This window comes from Saimiri boliviensis, chromosome 5 (assembly GCF_048565385.1).
Source record: "Saimiri boliviensis isolate mSaiBol1 chromosome 5, mSaiBol1.pri, whole genome shotgun sequence".
NCBI classification, from domain to species: Eukaryota; Metazoa; Chordata; class Mammalia; order Primates; family Cebidae; genus Saimiri; species Saimiri boliviensis.
This window is the reverse complement of record NC_133453.1, coordinates 71667841-71690430: the sequence shown is the minus strand read 5'-3', so window position 1 is coordinate 71690430 and position 22590 is coordinate 71667841. Positions and strand designations below refer to the sequence as shown.

Below are 22590 nucleotides of genomic sequence, written 5' to 3'. Positions count from 1 at the left end.
TCACAGAGAAAGGCCACTGCTCACCCAAAACAACCCCAATTGGCTTTTTCAATCTGGGTTAAATGAAAGGCTACTGTCTGGATTTCCTAGCCCTATTATTGCTGTGAAAGTTGTACAACGCCTCTTCTATCAGCTGGGTGCAGTGGCTCACTCCTGTAATCCCAGCACTTTGGGAGGCCGAGGTGGGCAGATAACCCGAGGTCGGGAGTTGAAGACCAGCGTGACCAACACAGCGAAACCCCATCTCTACTAAAAATACAGAATTAGCCAGGAGTGGTGGTGCGTGCCTGTAATCCCAGCTACTCGGGAGGCTGAGGCAGGAGAATCGCTTGAACCCAGGAGGTGGAGGCTGCAGTGAGCTGAGATCACACAATTGCACTCCAGCCTGGGCAATAAGAGTAAAACATCGTCTCAAAAAAAAAGAAAAAGAAAAAGTTGTACAAGGGCTCCTTTATTTTGCATATGTCTATATGTCAAGAGCAAAATTAAAAGTGATTAGACACTCTTCTAAATTGGTATTTGAATATTTGAATGTGTCAGAAGTAATTCAATTGAAAGCTTAGAAAATCCTGTATCAAAGTGCAACCTTAACTGAGTCCCTTGAATTTTAATTTGTTTTGAAACTACTGAATTTCAAAGTAAAAAAAAAAATAATAAAAACAAGATATTTTTGGTGTTTAAAAATAAACAGAGTCATGAATCTATGTTAAGTCTATCAAGTTTGATTAGTCTAAAACAAAGTGACCCCCACCTCCGACAATGATGTCTCAAACACATGTGCCACACCCCCTGCTGGCCTCTCCACATTCCCTGTGACTGAATGACCACAACATGAGGGGCCAGGGAAGAGGGGTAAACATTTGTCTTCCTCCTACAGATGACAGACTCCTTCCTTACCCTGTGGTGCATAAAATTTCCATGACTTTCCATTTCCTTCACCTTCCCTACTCCAATACATCACACTCATTTTAAAGACTTGCAGGATCATGATATAAAAAGTTTAAATTATTTCTCCTAAGTGAGGAGATAAGTAACAGGTAATCCAAAGAAGAGAGTACTAAACACTAATTTACAGCTAGTTTGGGAATATCTTCCTAATTAAATGCAGCTTCAGGTAACAGGAAAACTTACGCGCATCCTGGCTCAGAGAAGAAAATAATAGACAATATATCCCTAGCGGTAGGGACCACATTTTTGTTGTCAAATGATGCAAAGTGCATAATTCACAATTATTACGTAATAAAAATCTAACCATTCTATTCTATGATAATGTGGCAAAGGTGAATCAAGTTCATGGCTTACCCAAGACTCTCAACAAGTTGGTGCTAACAAAGTTGATTTTAAATCTAGGGTTGGCTAAACCCTGAGTCCTCGACTTTAAATACAAGAATACAGCACCAGCTCAAAAATATCTTAACTACTCTTCTTTAAAACTAAAAGTAGGCTGGGCGCAGTGGCTCACACCTCAGCACTTTGGGAGGCTGAGGCGGGTAGATCACGAGGTTAAGAGATGGAGACCATCCTGGTCAACATGGTGAAACTCCATCTCTACTAAAAATACAAAACTTAGCTGGGCATGGTGGCACGTGCCTGTAATCCCAGCTACTCGGGAGGCTGAGGCAGGAGAATTGCCTGAACCCAGGAGGCGGAGGTTGCGGTGAGCCGAGATCGCGCCATTGCACTCCAGCCTGGGTAACAAGAGCGAAACTCAGTCTCAAAAAAAAACAAAAACAAAAAAACCCTAAAAGTAGATGTCCTCTACCTCCCCTTGCACTCTCACACCAGCTCCCACAAAGGCTATCCTCATCACCATCTGGCTTGCTAAACTTCAATTTGAAAACCAGTTACTAACTGATCAAAATACTTCATTGGGTAGTGGGGATACAGGGAGGAAAAGGACACTATACATGCTCCACCAGAGTTCATAGTGGGCTACAGAAGGCTAAAGTATCAGAAAGTAAGACGTAAATGACGCTAAGTGTAACAACAGAATTAAGCTCAAGGAAAGGAGCAGTACAGAGAACAGACAAACGAACCTCCTGGGGTGTGGGGAAGGTGGTATCAAAAAGCTTCACAGAAGAGGTGCTAGGCTGGGAGAGGTACAAGGGTAGGGAGAGGCCTTCTGAACAGAAGGACTGTACACATACCCGCTCATGGTGCATGTGGGGATTGCCGGAGCGTACTGGTAGAAACGTACAATGGCGGAACACACCTAATTTGGTAAAGGTGTGTCAAAGGCCCGAGGTGGCCCATGGCTGAGAGAAAGCCTGGAAACACAGATCATGGGACCCTGGAGTGATCCCTTCCCTCCAAGTGAAGTGGACCTCATAAGTGGCGGGAACTTGTATCTTATCCTATTACTGACAAGAAGCCACTAAGTTTTCAATCAGGGAGAAAAGACGGTACAACCATATCAGAGCTCTGACAAGATCAAAAAGGCATTTGCTGATGACATTTTATACTCGTTTTTCTACAACTCTAGCCAAATTCTTTTCCCTTTGGAAGAAAGAAAAGAAACAGTATGCTAGGATTAGAGGGAGCTGGATTAGACACTGAACAAAGGCTACCTACCATAGAGGCAGTCAGCACCTAGCAGGTTACCAGGATGCTCAGGGAGCACTGCGTGGACAGGTGGAGGAGGAGCAGGCAGTCAGGGCTTCTCTCAGCACGTATATACCACTTCAGTTCCAGAAAATCTAGCTCAGGCACACAAGCTTTTGGGAAATGTTAGCAGATTTCCCAAAGACAAAAAAGAAAGCACATAATATATCTGATGACTATGCAGACCTCACAAATCTAAGTGGATGTGATTTCCAGTAACAATTAGTTTTCTACAAACTAAAGTTGTAGCCTATAATAATTTCAGAGTATATGTCATTATTTCTAAATATCCAAAAGTGCACCTCCAATGTCTGTAAAAGTTTACATAGCTCAGTGTCTTTAAAAGATCAATCTAAAAATAAAGACTTTCTCCCTAAATAGGGATCAGTAAATTACAATGTCCAGAATGGATTCTCTCAGCTCCCAGTCAAAGGCAACCGGAAAGGGGTCACTTTCCCAAAATAAGTGCTTTTAAAAAAGAACTCAATTCACCAAATGATTTGAAAGTAATTCTGTATGATGCTTTTCCCCATTGCTCTTTCTTCTCACCTCTGCCTAATTCACCCCCAGCACGAACACGAGTCAAGCCACAGGCCCAGAGCAAAAGGAAGAAATCTACAGCTGCAAGGTTTTTTTTACAGACTGTAAGCAATTCCTGTCCAGATTTTTACACAATGAACTGTTCTGATAGCACCCCCTAGTGACCAAAAGCACTTTTCTGACCAAAGGAACTCTCAGTTCTCAAATGACTAAAAAGCAATGCACTTAAAATCTAAAAAGCAGCAAAAACACCAATGAACTCTGTGAACACCTGTCCCTGTTACAGCCCCAGTTAAATCAATAACTTTAACCTCTCTGGCCTACTGTTCTCTCAGTTCTAAAATAGGAAAAATAACATCCTCAACCACCCTTGTCCTCCTCCCTTGTGAGCATGAGCTCCTCCATCAGAATTATTCCCAAGGCACATGGTCGGTTTTAAGCACGAGGACGGGAAAAGGAGCCACAAAGCGGGGCAAGGTCACGTGCACTCAGGCCTACCGGGATCACCAGGAGTATTTCACATTAAACCCATAATTGCACAAGTAGGCCCACTTCTCCTTCGTTGTTATTATTGTACATGTTGACTCTCCTCTGCCTCTACTTACCCAGCTCTAAGGAGAACTGCAGAAACCAAAAGATTTTCTAAAAATAGCTTGTGACCACAAAATCCTGGAAGCTCTCCAATCCCATCTTCAAAACTGAGATGTTTGTTTCTGACACGAATTACATAAAATGCAAATGTTAGATTGCTTTGATTTACTAATAGAAAATGAAACTTTAAAATAGTTAATAGTGAAAACTCCTTAAACCATTACCCTTCAATCTCCTGCCCAGTAAACTAATACCCCAACTGAGTGAGGTGTCTCATGTTCACGGCTCAGTAGGGACCTAATATCCCTCTGATCCCCCAACTCCAAGTCTGAGACCTTTAACAAAGCCAAAACTTTTGCTCAGCTTTCTGCAATGGCACAGACTTAAAACCCATTGCTGCCCTCTGCTGGGGAAACTTGGAACAAAACTAACATCCATCCATCAAACATTTGAAATCACCCTCCCTTCTCTGCTTTAATGATAATGCATAACCTTTGATATTTTATAAGTTAATTATAAGATTCCAAAAGGGGAAAAAAGCAATTCTGTAGAAACTCAAGAGTAATTTTCCCTCTTTATCAACTAAAAGAATGGCAGCGAAGTGGGATACTGGCTTCGGACTCTATTAGGACATGGTGATACAGTTAGCCTTAGTTAAGGCTCAACCCTTTAGGCCTTAATTTTTAAGCCTGTACATGGAAGCATGGCAAATAAGGAGATATTTATGGTCCTTCTCAATTTTAAAATCCTGTAACCCTTTAGGGATAGCTTAACTTACTTTTTAACAGTTGGTTTTTCCTTTTCTGCTGATACTTCAAAGTATTTATAGCTTTTTTAAAAACATCATTCTTAACAGTCTAACATGTCTCATCCTCTGGACTATCCTATCCAACACATCTTATACTCAGGACTTTATCGATTGTTGTAAGGCTGCAGTAATTGAGGAAAATGTGAAGTAAGCATCTAGCAGGACAATAAATATTATTTTTCTCTCTATTCCTCTTTCGCATGTCCCCCATCAACCAGCTTCATGATCTTTCCCATAGCTGTAGCACAGATGCTATGCCCACATCCCAAAGCACTTATTCCCTATTACTCTTTTGCATGTCTTGTGATGTCTGTGCATCCTCCACAGAAGGGTGAGTTTCACTGTCTGTGCTATGTCCTTGTATCACGTGCTCCTGAGTGCCCTCTACTGGTGGCAGTGGTTGTAACAGAAGCAGCTGTTGTAGCAGCAGCAGAAATGGAACAGCAGCAGTGATGCCCGCAACTCTGGCAGCAATAATAAAGTTTATAAAAACAATCTTGACTATAATAACAAAAATGTAGTAATAAAAGCAAGATATGTGATTATAAAAATAAAATTTGCTATAATAACCTGTGCCACTTATTTTGTCCCAACCAGTATTATATTACATATTACCTAATTTAGGCCTCCCAAACATAGCTATGATGACCTTTGCCACTTCATGAGAAGCTGACCTTCTGACGGGTATCTAACAACTGTCAATGCTAACCAAACTCTCACTAGCCATCTTTCTCTCCATCAGAATCTCCAAAGCCTTTTCGTCACCTCCTTCCCTCTACACTTGCTAGAACCCTGGCAAACTTCCCAGATTCCTGTAATGATGCCTGCAGCATCCCCTAGAGCCTGTGAATGGCATGCACATCCTCCTGACACATGTTAAATGGAGGCCAACTCTGAGAATGACACATGCGCTCCCCTTTTCCTGCGAATGCCGTTTAACTCTGCCTACCCTCTGCTTCTACATTTCCTTGCCGTCCTCTCCCTTCTCTTCTTCATTTTGAGATATGATTTGGTGGAAAGAGCACAGATTGAGAGTGAAAAGTGGAGTTCACACCTGCTTATTGGCCATGTGACTTTGGGCAGGTCCTTTTTACCTCTCACACTTCCATCTGTAAACTGTGACGATAACACCTGCTCTACCCATCTTCAAGAACAATTGTTTGGGACAAATATGGAAGCATACATGAAACTGATCTGAAAGCTGTGAAAGAATATTGGCTGTGTTTGCATTCAATTCTTACTACTCTTGGGCTCTTCACATACACACACCCCTTCCCAGGGCAGGGAGGGTTTGCTGCAGTGAAAGAAAGCCCTGGGTCTTACCCATTGCCAGTACCTTGATGAATGAGAAAAGAAAACATGAAGACAGGTGAATAGGCAGTGACAATGAACCACCTATTGTAATTACCTTCCTTCTTTCTGTAGGCAGCCATAGGCTTTTTCTCCATTTCATCGAAAGTAACAGCAATGCAGAAACAACTTTCACTACCCATCTGCACCACACCTCACCTTCAGGACATTCTATTCACTCCCGATTTCACTACATACTTCGAAAATGTCCAGTCTTCCGTAACCGCAATAATCATTCTCATTTACATGACAATCACACTGCCACTGTTAACTGAGCACCGCTACATGTCAAACACAGGACCAGACATCCTGCACAGACCATCTCTCATCCTCATGGCAACACAATCTAAGTATTGTCAGCTCTGGCTTATAGTTTAGGCTCAGAGAGATTAGGCAGCTCACCCAATAAAAAGATACAGCTCTAGCTCTTGCTGCTTCCAGACCAGGCATAGAGACTGGGCAGCAGGTGCACCTCCACTTCCTGCCTAAATCTGCATGCAAAGTGGTTGGTATTGTTTTGGTTTTTTGTAAAACCTTTATTTTAGTTTCAGGGCAGGTTTGTTGCAGGGGTTTGGTGTACAGAGTATTTCGTCACCTAGGTAATAAATGCGCTGCCCATAAGTTGTTTTTCGATTCTCGCCCTCCTCCTTTTCTCCACCCTCAAGGAGGCCCTCAGGTCTACTGATCCCTCCTTTGTGTCCATGTTTACTCAGCTCTTAGTTCCTACATATAAGTGAGAACATGTGGCATTTGGTTTTCCGTTCCTGTGCTAGTTTGCTTAGGATAATGGTCTCCAGCTCCAACCACGTTGCTGCAAAGGACGTGATCTCGTTCTTTTTTTTATGGCTGTGTGGTATTCCACAGTGTATATGTACATTTTCTTTATCCAGGCTACTGTCATTTTGGGTTTGTTTTTTGTTTGTGACAGGGTCCTGCTCTGTTACCCAGGCTGGAGTGCAGTGGTGTGTTCATGGCTCACTGCAACTTCAACCTCCCGGGCTCAATCAATCTTCCCACTTCAGCCTCCTGTGTAAAAGGAACACAGGTGTACACCACCATGCTAAATTCTTTTTTGGAGATACAGAATCTTGCTATGTTGCACAGGCTGGTGTTAAACTCCTGGACTCTAGCAATCCTCCCATCTCAGCCTCCCTAAGTGCTGGGATTACAGGTGTGAGCCACTGCACCCAGCCAACAATGTGTTTTTTATACACAGGACTTCTATCATTCTGTTAATAAAATTCTGTCATTAATATCTGATGTATGTGCAGCCATAATGATGTAAAGTACAAATGTTTCCTTGAAAAAATATTAATGATTCAATACAGTAAATATATTTAAATTATCTTTTAATGTTTAATGTAATCAATGAATATAAACAAATCTGTCCTATTAAGAAGTAATACTTGTGTTTAACAGGGCTGGGTGCGGTGGCTCATACCTGTAAATCCCCCAAGGTGGGTGGATCATGACGTCAGGAGATCAAGACCATCCTGGCTAACATGGTGAAATCCTATCTCTACTAAAACTACAAAAAACGAGTCAGGCGTGGTGGCACATGCCTGTAGTCCCAGCTACTCAGGAGGCTGAGGCAGGAGACCCACTGGAACCCGAGGCGGAGGCTGCAGCGAGCCAAGACTGCAAGACTGCCCTCCGGCCTGGGTGACAGAGCGAGACTCCATTTCAAAAAAAAAGAAAGTAATACTTGTGTTTACTAAAAAGAAACTGGCAGGTCCCGCTTTATGCATATGATCAAAGTGAATGTCACCAGTAAAGGAATAAATCAGTATCATGTGCCTCTTAATATGATACACTGAGAAGAACCCAACATCACTTCTGAGGTATGTCTATCAAAGAGTGCATGAACTGAATCTGATCATTCAGAAATATCACACAGACCTAAACTGGGAAACATTCTATAAAATAACTGGCCTATACTCTCCAAAGCAGTCACAGCTGTGAAAAGAACACTGTTCTAGATGAAAGACTACAGGAGATATAGCAGCCCAATAATTCTGAAACGAATCCTGGACCAGATACATGACATGAATGGGAAAATTGGCAAATTTAGCAAAATTCAAATAAAATCTAAAAAAATAATAGTTTTACATCAATGTTCTTTTCCTAATTCTGAAAACTGTACTGCTGTTAGGTAAGAGAGTGTCCTTGTTTTCAGGAAATACACAGTAAAGTATATTTAGAGGCAAAGGGCATTCTGTCTGCAACTTACTGTGGAATGTTTCAAAGTAAAGAGTAAGAGAAAACAAATACAAAAATTCTCAGTACTATCGTTCCAACTTCTTTGTAAGTCTGAAATTATTATACAATAAAAAGTGAAAACAGGCTGGGCACGATGGCTCATGCCTGTAATCCCAGCACTTGCGGAGACCCACGTGGGAGGAACACTTGAGGTCAGCAGTTCGAGATCAGCCTGGCCAACATAGTGAAACCCTGTCTCTTCCAGAAATACAAAAATTAGCCGGGCATGGTGGTGGACACCTGTAATCCCAGCTACTCAGGAGGCTGAGGCAGGAGAATTGCTTGAACCTGGGAGGCAGAGTTTGCAGTGAGCTGAGATTGTGACATTGCACTCCAGCCTGGACAGCAACAGCAAGACTCCATCTCAAAAAAAAAAAAAAAAAAAAAGTAAAAACAAACAGGACAAGTTGTCAACACTTGTATTATATAAATGTGAATTAAAATATTCCTACCTACTGATTGCTAAGCACATCGGTGGATTCAGTGGGACCAAGGGCCTTGGATTCTTAGCATGAAACCAATCTTACAGTCTAATATAATAAATTCTGAGACCCACAAATAACATCCCAGTCTTTCTACTTCAAAGTGTTTCCATCCAAAGATAGCAGTGATGTGATACCCTTTTCCTCCTGCTGATAATGACTAATCACTTCTTACTTAATTTCATGGTTAAGAAAATTCAAGCAATAATCCTCCAGTAAATCTACTTCCAGTGAAAATACAGGCAACTATAAGAAGGGAAAAAACTGTTTATTACATTTCTTCCTCCTCATTCCCTCCTATGGCCAATATGCTTTTTGGCTGAGCAGTGAGCATTCAGACATTTGCGTAGCTACAAGTCCCTTGCCCTCTGTCCTGCCATATGTGGGTTTTATTTTTTTATTTTTTATTTTTTGAGATGGAGTCTCACTCTGTAAATTAAATTTTACTCCATCCAGTCTGGAGTACAGTGGCACGATCTTGGCTCACTGCAACCTTGGCCTCCCAGGTTCAAGTGATTCTCCTGCTCAGCCTCCTGAGTAGCTGGGATTACAGGCATGTGCCACCATCCCTGGCTAATTTTGTATTTTTAGCAGAGACAGGGTTTTACCATGTTGGCCAGGCTGATCTTGAACTCCTTACCTCAAGTGATCTTCCCGTCTCAGCCTCCCAAAGTGCTGAGATTACAAGCATGAGCCACTGCTCCCAACCCCTAGGTTGGTTTTAGAAAGCCACAGAAAGCATACGAATATAAGTGTGAGTGTGGTGCCTCAAGCATGTTATCACTAATATAAAACTTAGACATCAGCCCTCTCTGAGGGTTAAATGTTCCTACAGAAGATACACACAGATTATGAGACCATCACTGACAGCAAAGTAATACAGGAACAGAAAACCAAACACTGCATGTTCTTACTCATAAGTGGAAGTTGAACAATGAGATCACATGGACACAGGGAGGGCAACATCACACACAGACAGAGGCCTTTCGTGGGGTGGGGGCTAGAAGGGGGATAGCATTAGGAGAAATACCTAATGTAGATGATGGGTTGATGGGTGCAGCAAACCACCATGGCACGTGTATACTATGTAACAAACTGCATGTTCTGCACATGTACCCCAGAACTTAAAGTCTAATAAAATAAAAAGAGTTGATGTGAAACACGGGTAAATATAGCAGGATACTGTAAACTACAAAGAAAACGATAAAACTGATTTTTATAATCAGAAAATAAAGATGATGCACACAGCCCTAAGCATTTACATTCAATTTTAACAGAACCACTGACTTCCTTCCCCTCATAGTGAATTCCGTACAGTAAAAGATGGAACACCGCATGGTTAAGGTTTCAAACCCCAAAAGATGGCTGGAGACAGACTCCTCAGAGTGTCATGGGAGAGGCAGTGATGGCTACAAAGCCTTTTATTCTCACGCACAAAGATAGTGAAAAGTTGGGGAAAAAAAAAGTCATACAGCTACACTTAGCTGTTCTCATGGGTCATTATTAACATCTTCTCATTTAGAATATATAGAGTGTCTTGAGGTCCAGGAACGTCCAATCTTATATTACCTTCCACCACATGCCTGGGGTTAGACAGAATTGCCATTTCACAAACAGAAAAATTAGAACCAAAAGAAAATCAAGATGATCCCTAAACAACACTGTCAGCAAAAGAACCCGGAACGGACCAAATATTTTGCCTATAGAAAGAAAATAAATATCCTTAATTTCTACAATTACCACACACACACACACACACACACACAATTGTTTTGCATATTAAATTACCAAAGCACACATCAATCTTTTTCTATTTTTTTATGATTTAGAGGAGTCAATCTGGATGAAGACCAGATCACCTTACCTCATGGAATTATGTGGCTCCCAACAAAAGATTGTGATGTGGCCAATCATATTTTGGCCACACATGAGTACGGTGGGCCTCTGGTTCTCTCCTGCTAAAGGATAGCATTGGTGGGCTCCATAGGGCTTTCTAAGAACAGCCACAATACCAGCCCCTCTTCTCCTTTAAATATGAAAAAGGTTCATATTAAAGAAAAATGCACATTAAAAATAATCTCAATGTTGGTGACCAGAAGAGAGAAAGAGAAGAGAATGCTGACTATGACAGCAAATTTCTAATCAACATGGTTGCCTCCATGCCCAAGAGCCCTGCCCACAGGCCCAGTTGTCATTTAAACACTCATCTATTGATAGACTGTCTGTTTCTCTTTGAAAAACAGCAAACTGGTAAGACAAAAATCAACGGATCAACATCAGCAAGTAGCCTCTGAGGAGCAATCTATACCACAGAAACCAGAGAAGCATCAACTGGGAGGTACCATAGTGAAGAGAAGAGCTGCGGAGATCTTAGTCGAGAAAGTCCAACAACAGATAACGTTAACGACTCCCCTGAATCGATTTTTAAACAAAAGTAACTTAACATTGGAACAACCTAAGACAAGCAGAGAATCCTACAACAAAGGTTTTCATCTCATTGCATGGGGTGATTAAAATAACATTTACGGCCAGGCGCGGTGGCTCAAGCCTGTAATCCCAGCACTTTGGGAGGCCGAGGCAGGTGGATCACGAGGTCAAGAGATCGAGACCAACGTGGTCAACATGGTGAAACCCCGTCTCTACTAAAAATACAAAAAATTAGCTGGGCATGGTGGTGCGTGCCTGTAATCCCAGCTACTCAGGAGGCTGAGGCAGGAGAATTGCCTGAACCCAGGAGGCGGAGGTTGTGGTGAGCCGAGATCGCGCCATTGCACTCCAGCCTGGGTAACAAGAGCGAAACTCCGTCTCAAAAAAAATAAAAAAAATAAAAAATAATAAAAAAAAAAAGTAACATTTACTTCCTAGCAGCCACGTCTGCATGAAAAGTTTCCCGTATTTCCCATGGTTGTTTACCAGAATCACAAGCCAGAGTGGGGAACGGGGGAAGACTGCCCACTATTAACAGGAATCCTAGGAACCCATGTATGCCAAGCATTCTGGGGGTTCAAATGAGTAAAAAGCAGTTTCAAAGGGCTCTTCCTTGGCACGTGATCATTCGGTCAGTAAACATTTGTGAGCACTTACTATGAACAAGAAATGTACTATGATCAGTGCTGTCCCAGGCAGTGTATGCCAAAGAACCTACAGGTGAGGGGTGGAATGTAGCTGATAACCTAATTGCTCATTAAAATTAGAATTATGATGGGAAAACAGCCAACACTATGAAACTACAGAGCCAGGATAACATCAAAATCGGCTACTCTCTTTCCTCTAAGATGCTTAAAGAACTAAGCCGCCATTCTCCCTTTACTCCTGTGTGACACTGAGCTGTGGGGCCACCTTGCATTTGAAGGGATGATGATGGAACAAACCCTGAGGTTTGTCTAAAAGCAAACGGCAAGTAAATGGCAGAAGACGTGGTTGAAAAATCACATCTCAGAAAACTCTAGCTGCTTATTGTAAGATAGATGCAAACTGGGGTTCGGAACGCACAGCACACTAATATGCAATAAGTAAGTTTTTAAAAGAAAAAAAAAATTAAGGTTACAGCCTGAACAGATTCTTCACTTTTTCCAATTTCAAAAAGCTCCGAAGGAAAGTATGGGTTACACAGTGGGAACCACAGACGGTTCAGTTTGGCTGGAGGTTAGAATATAAGGCTGGAAGTTGAAATGGTGCCACAAATTCAAGGCTAAGGATTTTGGCCTTTATGAGACAGAAACTATTTTTTAAATTTCTATTTTTTCATTTATTGGCTCTTCTGGTTGTTTTGCTTTAATTTTAGAAACCACTTTTGAGCAATTAAGTGATGTGACCGGAAAGTTAATCTTGTAGAAATGCCTAAGAAAGAACAGAAAGGAGGAATGGAGGGAGACCAGTTAGAAATGTATTGTAATTGTCCAGTCAGAAATAGTGGAGAAAATGGTTTCAACCAAAATAGCAGAGGGAAACGCAGAGAAGACGTGGAGAGCAGTTACATGGGAAAGAAAAGGAAGCGGAGGAGGGCTCACAGACAGTCCCGGTGTTCCGAGGCTGGGGGTTCAGAAAGAAATACAGAGCGCAGGAAGGTTAGGCCTGGGAGGGAAGGTGAGCCCTTTGGAGCCACTGTGATTGGGAAACTGGCAAGCCACTTAACAAGGAGCTGAGCTGGAGTGTGAGGCCAAAGCTGCAGAGAGAAAGCAGCCTGGAAAACACCTCTCAGGGACCAGCTAACAGGATGAGATCAGATGACACTTACAGCAAAAGAAGTGTGGACCCAAAAATAAGAAAAAGAAAAAGTCCTTTGAGGACACGTACTATACAAGCTAATGGCTTTCACGCAGCTCTCTCGACTCTGGCTGACATTTTCAAAACTTGATCAAAAGACCCCATGTGAGACTCCACCTCTCCTGGGAATCTCTCCAGGCTCCTCTTTCAGTCTTTCGATAGGTGGCCTTAAACTCTGGTGGCCTCAAACTGAAGCTTTAGCTTTTCTGTGCTTCCCTGTCAAATAGCCCACTCAGATGGACTGTCCGCTCCACACTCCCTGTTCCCTCAGAGACCAACCTGGGCTCATGTCTCCAAAGTCAACACATCAATCCTCTGCAACCACAGCCCAGAAACCAGCCCACCCCACAAAATTCTGCTGGCCCAGGAGAGAAGTTAAGATACCTTCACAGAGTGGGACATTTCTTAAAGTCCACTTGAAAATCTGTTTAAAACAATTCTAAAGGATCAATGAATGCATTTTCTACAGAATATTTTAGAAAAGGCAATATCTGGAATTTAATATTTAGTTACATATACCGAGGCAAGGTGAGATGCCATCCCTAAAGCACATTGCTTTGCCATTTTTGCTTACAGCACAGACAACACAGATTCATATCAGCTTCCTCTGGGGTGGGAAAGAACCTCCTTTTTAAAAAATATGTCATTATATACATATTTTTAATTATAAATAGCTAATATAATTTAAAAACCAAACTAAACCAAACCAGAGGTTAAATTTTATTAGGTTTCATACCATAGTGAAATCTGTAATTACAAATAAATAAGTCTCTGGAAAAATATATACATAAATAAATGCATATATACATGCCATTTAAAAAATCTAAAACCTAGAATGGAAAAATTTTCAGCTAATCATTACCGTAATTTAGTTAACATAAGGTAAACTAAAAAAAGGGACCATAGGTCTTTTATGAGGAAAGAATGATATCTCACAGCTATTCAAACAACCATTAAAAGTTGTGCTTTTTATCTTCATCATTTCAAACCGTACTTTAAAAGTGATCATGCCTCTTCTATAAAACCCAAAGGAAAGATATTTAAGGATATTTTACTTCTCTATTATTCTCTATTATTTACTTCTCATCCCATCCCCTCCCTTCTGACCTTCTCAAAGCAAAGCTGATAGAGGGAAAAATGAAATCATTTGAGATTCACATTATTCCCATACCCAAACATGTAACAATTAGCTGAGATAACAAAAAGGCAAATGCAGTTATCTGAGTAATCACGAATGAGATAACCTCTGAAAAGCATATCCTGCATATGTGGAAATCTTTTTCCAATTTTTCTATGGGTTTCATTTCCCTGGGGATTGGCTCCGACAGGGTCTTGAAGGCTAATGGCACTTACCTTTTTGGCTCTTTGGGCTATGTCTGGTGTTCTTGTGAGCAGCTTCTCAATCAGGTACTCTCTGTTCTGCAAAACAAATATTCCCAACAGTTTAACACCAAATATGATACTTATAAATTCACAGTGATTTCAAAATAGCAGATTTACTTGGGTTTTTAAGCATGTTACCTTGGCTTTCTGGAAGAATTTGCATTTTAAAAGTTCTGCTGCTGTGGGCCTGAAAGATCAATAATAAATTAGAGTTGAAACAATGACCACTTAATAAATGCACTGCCTTGATGAAACAACTTAACCTTAGAGTATTTCTGGAAGACCAATTTCAGGAATAGCAAAACTAGAAACCAAATTAATCGTAGGGTGGAACCAAACAAAACAGCGCCAATTTTCCAGTTCTTTCCAAACCCCTCTACTGCAAAACACATAAACTCCTGTACGTTAAGTGCTTGGGGCATAATCAATTTTCCATCCTTCATCCTTATACTTAACTAAGTGAATTCAGTGCTTTGGAAATGTGGCAGACTGACACATCTGTGAGCTAAATTTCTGTATTTATTAAGAAACTGTACAAGCTGCAACATGACCCTCTCAAAGAAAGTAGAGTCGACTGTATTCTATGCTTTCCCAAGAGCAGCAGGTACTGCAAGGGGCCCAAACATCGTGTCCATGCTGTCTCGCCTGCTCAATAAACCTGTCTTAAGAGCATATGGATTGCTGTCTGCCAGGTGAAGGTAAATGTGATTGTGATTAATAAAATGCAAATTCATTTAGAAGCACTGCCAGATGGTGTGATTTTTTTTCCTCATGGTGTCATTCAACTTGCTTCTCTAGCCTGTATTTCCTGTAAATGCTAAGTTAGGCCTGAAGGTTTGGAGAGGTTTAATTAAGCATTGGGGGCAAGAATACTTCATAGATGATGGCACACACTTAGAGCAGCACCTCAGAGGCAGGTCCTGTTAGGTCATTCCACTGTTAGTGATGCTAAATTTAACCATCGGTCCCCAGGCACCAAATCTCTCCATTGCAAAGGTCATGTTTTCCCCCACTGCAATTAGCAAGTGTTCTGTTGGGTAATACTTTGACATTTTATGGATATTCTGTTCCTGAAAACCTTTCTGCTAATTGTGTTCATATGTTTGCCTTCAATAATTATTTCATAGGAAGTAGCAGAATGCTGAGTTCCTAATTCTATCTTCCTTGTTCACTGACTGACTTTCTTACATAAAGAATAGCTTCCTTCATCAATAGTCCCTTCCAAAAAGGCAGCCATGACAAAGAATCAAATAACTACAGTGTAGGATGGTCAGCAAGACAACTGGCCTGATCGCTTTCAAAAAGTCAGTGCCATGATGGAAAAGGGGAGATTGAAGGAACTATTCCAGACTCAACAGACTTTACAAAACATTAAAACCACATGTACCACACAGCCCTGGGCTAGATCCTGGGCTTGAGACAGACACTGCAGAACCTACAAAGGACATTTGGGAATAATTAGAGATGTGTGAATATGCTAAACATTAGATGATTTTAGGAACGTACTCTTCATTTTCTTAGGTGTGGAAAAGGACTGTGGGTGTGTAGAAACGGGTCCTTGTTTATGGGCAATGCAAGCTAAAATGTTAAGTCTCTTACTTTCAAAGAGTTTGGCAAATAAAACGTAGATATCACAATTATGGAAAATGTTAATAACTGCTTAATCTAGGTGACAGTAGAGAAGTAAACATTCTACTACATTTTCACCTTTTCTATATGTTTTAAATGTTTCATAATAAGATATTGGGAGGAAAAGGAGGAGGGACGCATTGTTGAGTATAATTAAGTATTACCTCAGGAAACAATTACCAAACACACAAATAATATTGTAGGAGGGTGTGGGGCCGGAAAAGTTTAAAAGGAATCCTCATGCTTGAAACAATTGGAAACTGCTGCTTTGGAATCAGGAAGCTCCACTAAAATATTCCCAAGGATCAAACATAAAAAGAATTAGAAAACATCATTAAGTGCATGAGTACACAAACTGTAAGTCTATAGGAGCCCTGGAAACTACTTCTGTGCAAAGAGTTTCTAATTATTACTGCTTTTTTCCTCAGATGTCAAGTGCAGCACTGGTTACACGTACCTGACAAAGAACCCTGGATCTCTGTATCTACCTGATAATTGCTCTGAGTAAATAAGGGTGTAAACAACAGATAGGCCACGAATCTGCACCTTGTTAAACAGGCCCTAGAACTAAACACTATAGCATAACTCTTTCCCATGATTCAACTTTGGTTGTTATTTTGATGTATACTTTTCCTGATCACCAGGATGTTTTTGCCTCTAGCTACTCCAAGTGCATCCTTTCATGCTCTCAGTAAATATTTATTAACCACCCACTGTTTGGCAGGCATTACGCTAGGTGCTAGGGATACTACAGTGAAGATGGCAGACATCAACATACCTCCAACAACTCGCAATCCACCAGGTAAGAGCAGAGTGTGCCGCTCAACTGCAAGTGGAGCCATGGCACACTCGAACACCTTGGAGTCGTGCTTGGGAGGAAGGAGACGCGCTCCTGATGGAACGGGTAATAGAGCCACTTTACAGTGGACTGAGAAATGCACCAAAATACCATGTTTGGGAACCTCACAACACGGAACAACATTTAAAAAACTAAGAGGCATACAAGACAACTTGGATTTAATTTTTAAAATGTGAAAAGAACCCTAAGAAAATCAGAATGATGAAAAAACTCAAGGCCGCTGTTCTGTTTGAAGCCCTCATCATCTCTGGCTAATACAGTTAAATAAAGCAGCCCCCCAGCTAGTGTCTCACTACTTTTCCCTTGCTATTTCCAACCCATCATCCACCATCCACACTGCTTCCCAAATTAACATCTTATAAAAAAATCGGATCCTCTTTTATCTCTCCTGATGCATTTCAGCGGCCTGAGACAGAAGCAAGTCTTCTAGGCCCTGATTTCTCCATCCTCATCTCCTCACACCCCACAGAGATGCCACCCTTCAACTGCAATGATGCTCTCACTCATCTCTTGCTCTTTCGTGACAAAGCACACACTGCTTTTCTTGCTTACAAATTTTTCATAACCAACTGGTACACCCTCGCTCATCAGTCAAGAGCCAATTTAAATGTCATCTTCAAAGATACCTCTCCCAGCTCCTGCAAGTAGAAGGCATTGCTCCCTACTGGCACTCATGTACCATGCTACCCACACTCCCATCATGTATTTATCTGTTCCCATGTCTCCCCCATCACCCCACTAGGCTACGAGCCCTTCCAAGGCAGGGACCTCAGAGGATTTCTTTGTATGTTTCCAATACCTAGCACAGAACAGAAACTGCTATAGCTCAATTTCATACTATAATCAAATATGAGGGAAAGTGATGCTGACAGACATCTGGACACAGCACTGCAACTCCTGGAGCTACATTCAGTTAGCACCAAAATCTAAGCATCTGTTCAATACAGTGGGGAACAGGAGAAAGACTTAATAAAAATAAGATTCATGCTAGCAAAAAAAGAGGACAGAGGAAGTGCCAACATGGGGAAGCCAAGTGCTCACTATCTCCTCTGCACCACACCCCGCCTCCACCAGAAACCCTCCTCCCCACACAAGAAGGGTCAAGGGTAGGATGATGTAGAGAGAACGCTGGAAAGTGCCAGGGATACCTTGAGATATAGGGCTGGGAAAATACTTTGCCTTCTCCCGCAAGGATGCTATGGTAACCAAAAATGTAAAAGGGAAAAGCATGCTACAGAGAAAACTCCTTTATCTGCACTCCACTCCACTCTCAGCCTTCATCAGTTAAAAGTACAAAAGCACAATAATGTAACAACATAGAATTGGTTTAAAGAAACTACGTACTTTTTATAGCTTAATCGTTAATTCCAACTTTATACAGAGAATAACTAAATAGCATACCAGAGGTTCCTCTTTGCTCAAAGCACCTAAAGTGTTTATATTGCTTTTGCGTAAAATCCTACATATGCCAAACTATTTCCATGAGAAAAAACAAAAAAATGGAACTGAAAGAAATTTTTTAAATGACACAGGGGCCAGGCGTGGTGGCTCACACCTGTAATTCCAGCACTTTGGGAGGCAAAGGCAGGTGGATCACTTGAGGTCAGGAATTCAAGACCAGCCTGGCCAACAAGATGAAACCCTGTCTCTACTAAAAATACAAAAATTAACCAGCCATGATGGTTGGCGCCTGTTATCCCAGTTACTCAGGAGGCTGAGGCAGGAGAATCACTTGAACCCGGAGGCAGTGGTTTCAGTCAGCCAAGATCATGCCATTTCACTCCATCCTGGGCAACAAAGCAAGACTCTGTCTTAAAAAAAAAAAAGAAGACCGGGCGCGGTGGCTCAAGCCTGTAATCCCAGCACTTTGGGAGGCCGAAGCGGGTGGATCACGAGGTCAAGAGATCGAGACAATCCTGGTCAACATGGTGAAACCCCGTCTCTACTAAAAAAAAAATACAAAAAATCAGCTGGGCATGGTGGCGCGTGCCTGTAATCCCAGCTACTCAGGAGGCTGAGGCAGGAGAATTGCCTGAACCCAGGAGGCGGAGGTTGCGGTGAGCCGAGATCGCGCCATTGCACTCCAGCCTGGGCAACAAGAGCGAAACTCCGTCTCAAAAAAAAAAAAAAAAAAAGAAAATAACAGAGGAAAGACAGTGATAGAAAGTTTGAGAAAAGCTGAGGTGCCTGCTGCCCATTTGATTTTAGGGCTTTTGGTGTTTTATTTTACTCATTGATCTATTTTTATTTTATACGATAGCAACTACCAATGCCTGGCTAATGTGGAACCACCAGTACTGCCTACCTTTTAGCTGAGCACTACAGGAAGAAATTCTGTAAGCACAGTCACATCTTACATGGCTACTAGCAAACATCAAAGAATTCAGTATAACGTAAGTACAAACACTGTTTTATGAGAAATGCTAAAATGCTACCAGCAACCAAAATAATGGTCCAGGCTTTGAGTGATGATTCAATTTTAAATCCTTAAAAACAATGCGGTAGTCTGCAAGTACCAACATTCTCAGAAGAAAATCTCTTAAAGGATTCAGCTAATACATATGGATGAACCAAAGTCCACTGGGACTTAAAATAATTTTCAAAAGATTCAAGTTGAATATGATATAGTAAGAATTTGCATGAGTAAGTTCCAACAGCCCTTTGACCTCAAGCAGAGCTGCTTTTCTCCCCACACCATTCCCTACAAAAGAAATATTTAAGTCATATTCCTTTCCCAAGGATTTATCAATGCAAGATCAACCCCCTGGTTGCTCAAAGAAAAAAAAATGTTGGTTCTTTTTACAGTTGCCATCCATACAAAACATGTAGTCTACAAGATTAAGGCTCTTTTATTTTTAAGAAACAGTAAGATGTTCTGTCATGCAAATATAAGCAACTCTCTGTCTACGCCAATGCAGAACACAGACTCAGGCGAACCAAAGGGCTGTAACACCCCAACTCTCTCTTATAAGGAAAGTCCCATGAGCTTTCAAGGTTGACAAAAAAAGAAAGCCTACTCTCAGCGGCCTGTGAGTTGATGCATGTGAGTGAATCTGTCCTAGTCAGCGTTTTCTCACAATATTTCTTAACTCATTGCTCACAAGGTACTCAGCAATACCAGGGTTTTGGCACCAGTAAACTGCTTTCAGATTACAGGTAGATGCTCTACACTTGGGCAACAGAAATAATAAAAATTAGCAAAAATTCTGCATTCACTCTTCATCCTACTCAAATCTGATTTCTGTTTATGAAACATTCTTCAATAGGTCCAAAGCACCCCCAAATTTCAAGCTCCCAATGATCTCTAGTTGTTCAAGAAATGGCACCGAGTATATAATATAAACCAGACACTGGATCTAAGATAAGTGGCACAGGTTCTTCTAAAAAACTTACAAACTTTTGAGGAATTGGGTTGTGTAAATCAATAAGAGTACACAGTATAATGAGTGCTACAAAAGACATTTTCAATATACTGTAGTTATTGCATAAAAGTTTCAACAACTCCACTTGATCAAGAAAAAAAAGGCAAATAATGAATGACAATCTTAATCTCATCAGCACTCAGAGACTCCCTGGGCACTGTGCTACGTGCTTGAAGTGCGTTCTCTCTTCCCATCCTCATAGCGATGCTATGAAGTGGGTATTATTAGACCCACTGTACAGACAAGAAAGCTGTCATGCAGATGATGATAAAATAGAGCTGGGAGTCCCACCCACAGGTACCTAACTCTAGGAAGATGTGGCATCTGAACCATGCATAGAAAGAGGAATAGAAAGGGGACAGAGGAGGGGCAAGAACTCTTGAATGACAACAGCAAAGGCAGAAAATATTTGTGGTTTCCTTTATTATAGTGCAGCAATTTGATGTTTACTTATCAAAGTACTCATGAATACATATGAAATTGCATCCTACCTAAAAAGTAATCCAACAATATTGCTTTTCTCCATTCTTATATTTCATAGATTTTTCCCCCCAAACTCAACCTATGTGTCTTTTCATTGTAAGAAAGAGCCACCTGGGAAGTTGATGTGCCACTAACAGCCTACAGCGGTTTGGTATAGAGAACAACACCAGCACAACAGTGAGAACACATTAGGTTATTTAAAAAAATATCTAAAATACCTTCAACGATTAATACTTTGTAGGTCAACAGTGTTTTTAAGAGAGTAGTCTGAAGGAAAGGGTTGAACATTTTGAATATATGGTATATGGCTCTCTTCTAAAGGATTTTTTTTGTTGTTGTTTGTGGAATAGAAGAAACCTGATACTTAAGCTCATAAAATGAATAAAACCCAGAAGGACTTTCAAGATTATTAAGAAATAAAAATGGTTTGTTGAATATAATGTATGTCAATCTAATTTGTTTTGACCAAATCACATACAAATCTCCTAAAGAAATACACTATTATATCATTAAGTACACTAACAATTCTACCCTACAGAACAATTTTCTTAAGAAGCTGGAATTCTGTGGCATTACAAATCACAACCACTAGGTGGAATCTCAATTACTGCCGTTCAAGATCAGTAAGACCATCAGTAATAACCCAGTACTACCTGGAAAGACAAAAACTCCTGCTGGGCTATGAAGGACCAAATTCTGTTTTCCTGAAGATATCAAAAAATTTTACTTGAATTGTATACCATATTCAAGGGGAACATAAGCAAATGTTGGAAGACAAAAGAATGTAAGGGCATTTCACCAAAATGGAGGTTAAAAATACAACCTCGATGAAAGATCAAAAAATTCCGGAAGGAAAACAAGCCCTACAAATCAAATATAAATGACGAATGAGATGATTACATATAAATAGTACACAGGTATTACAAAATAATCATCCCTTTTACAATGAATAATTCAACATGGCTAATAGCAAAGTCTTCGTTCCTGGCTCCATGAGAAAGGTGACTGGCACGGAAAAGAGGCAAAGCAAATTCAGTAAATGTCAATGAATGAAGAGAGCAAAAAATGGGTACAATGATAGAAACTGTGTTTAATCTAGAGAAGGCTTGCCTGCTCACAGTAAGTTACTGCAGAAAGATAAAAGGGTTAACAAGTTCATAAAAGTTTAAGATCAAAACAGAGGAATCACTTCTAACAGCAGAGGCCTTCCCTGAAAAACAAAGTTTCAGAAGAGAAATCAGTTCTTACATTTTAAAATGTAAGGATCAAATAGGATCCTCAGGTGAATCAGGGTAGACAGGAACTTTTCCAAGGCCTGTCCTGGTCTATGACACGATAACGCCGCATGCAATCAAGGACCTACAAGGGGACGTTACCCAGGCAACGCCTTTCACATAAATAACATTCTCTTCTAGGTGGCAAAGAACAGTGGGCTCCATGATCACTAACCAGGATATTTCTAAGTCACAGAAATTAGGAAGGAAGGAAGAAGCTCAGAAAACAGACACGCTACAGTGCAAGGCAATGACCTACGAAAAATAGGAAACACTAATGTTAACTTAAAGCCATTTGCCTCTGTTTACATGATTAATCTTTCTAAGGTAAAAAATCTCCTTAATCTTCTTTACTGATAATCTTTTAAAAAGCACAAACAACTTGCTCTGCAACTAACAGGAAGCTCATGCAAAATTCAATAGCTCTGCCTAGTTTAGACTGGAGCTAGCAGGATATTCAAATCCTGAGAGGTCAGCTCAACCTACACTGTGCAGAATATTAGCTCGGCTTCTGAATGCATCACTGCCAATTTCTTTTGATTTCTGTTTTACTTCATTTCCTGTGATGACAGAGCCCACACCTAACAAGCACGGTGAATCTTATTAACGCCAAAATTCTTCCTCTACCTCTTCTTCATTCTTC

General features: G+C 40.9%; 1 protein-coding gene across 1 annotated transcript in view; it reads right to left on the bottom strand.

Moving 5' to 3' along the window:
- The window catches only part of STK39 (serine/threonine kinase 39), a 315215-nt gene that overhangs the window by 183435 nt on the left and 109190 nt on the right, over window positions 1–22590 (bottom strand). The window contains exons 9-10 of the mRNA XM_039470095.2: window positions 14419–14467; window positions 14251–14316 (exon numbers count right to left, since the gene is read on the bottom strand). Coding sequence (XP_039326029.1) covers window positions 14251–14316; window positions 14419–14467 — 115 coding nt within the window. The remainder of the gene's footprint in view (window positions 1–14250; window positions 14317–14418; window positions 14468–22590) is intronic.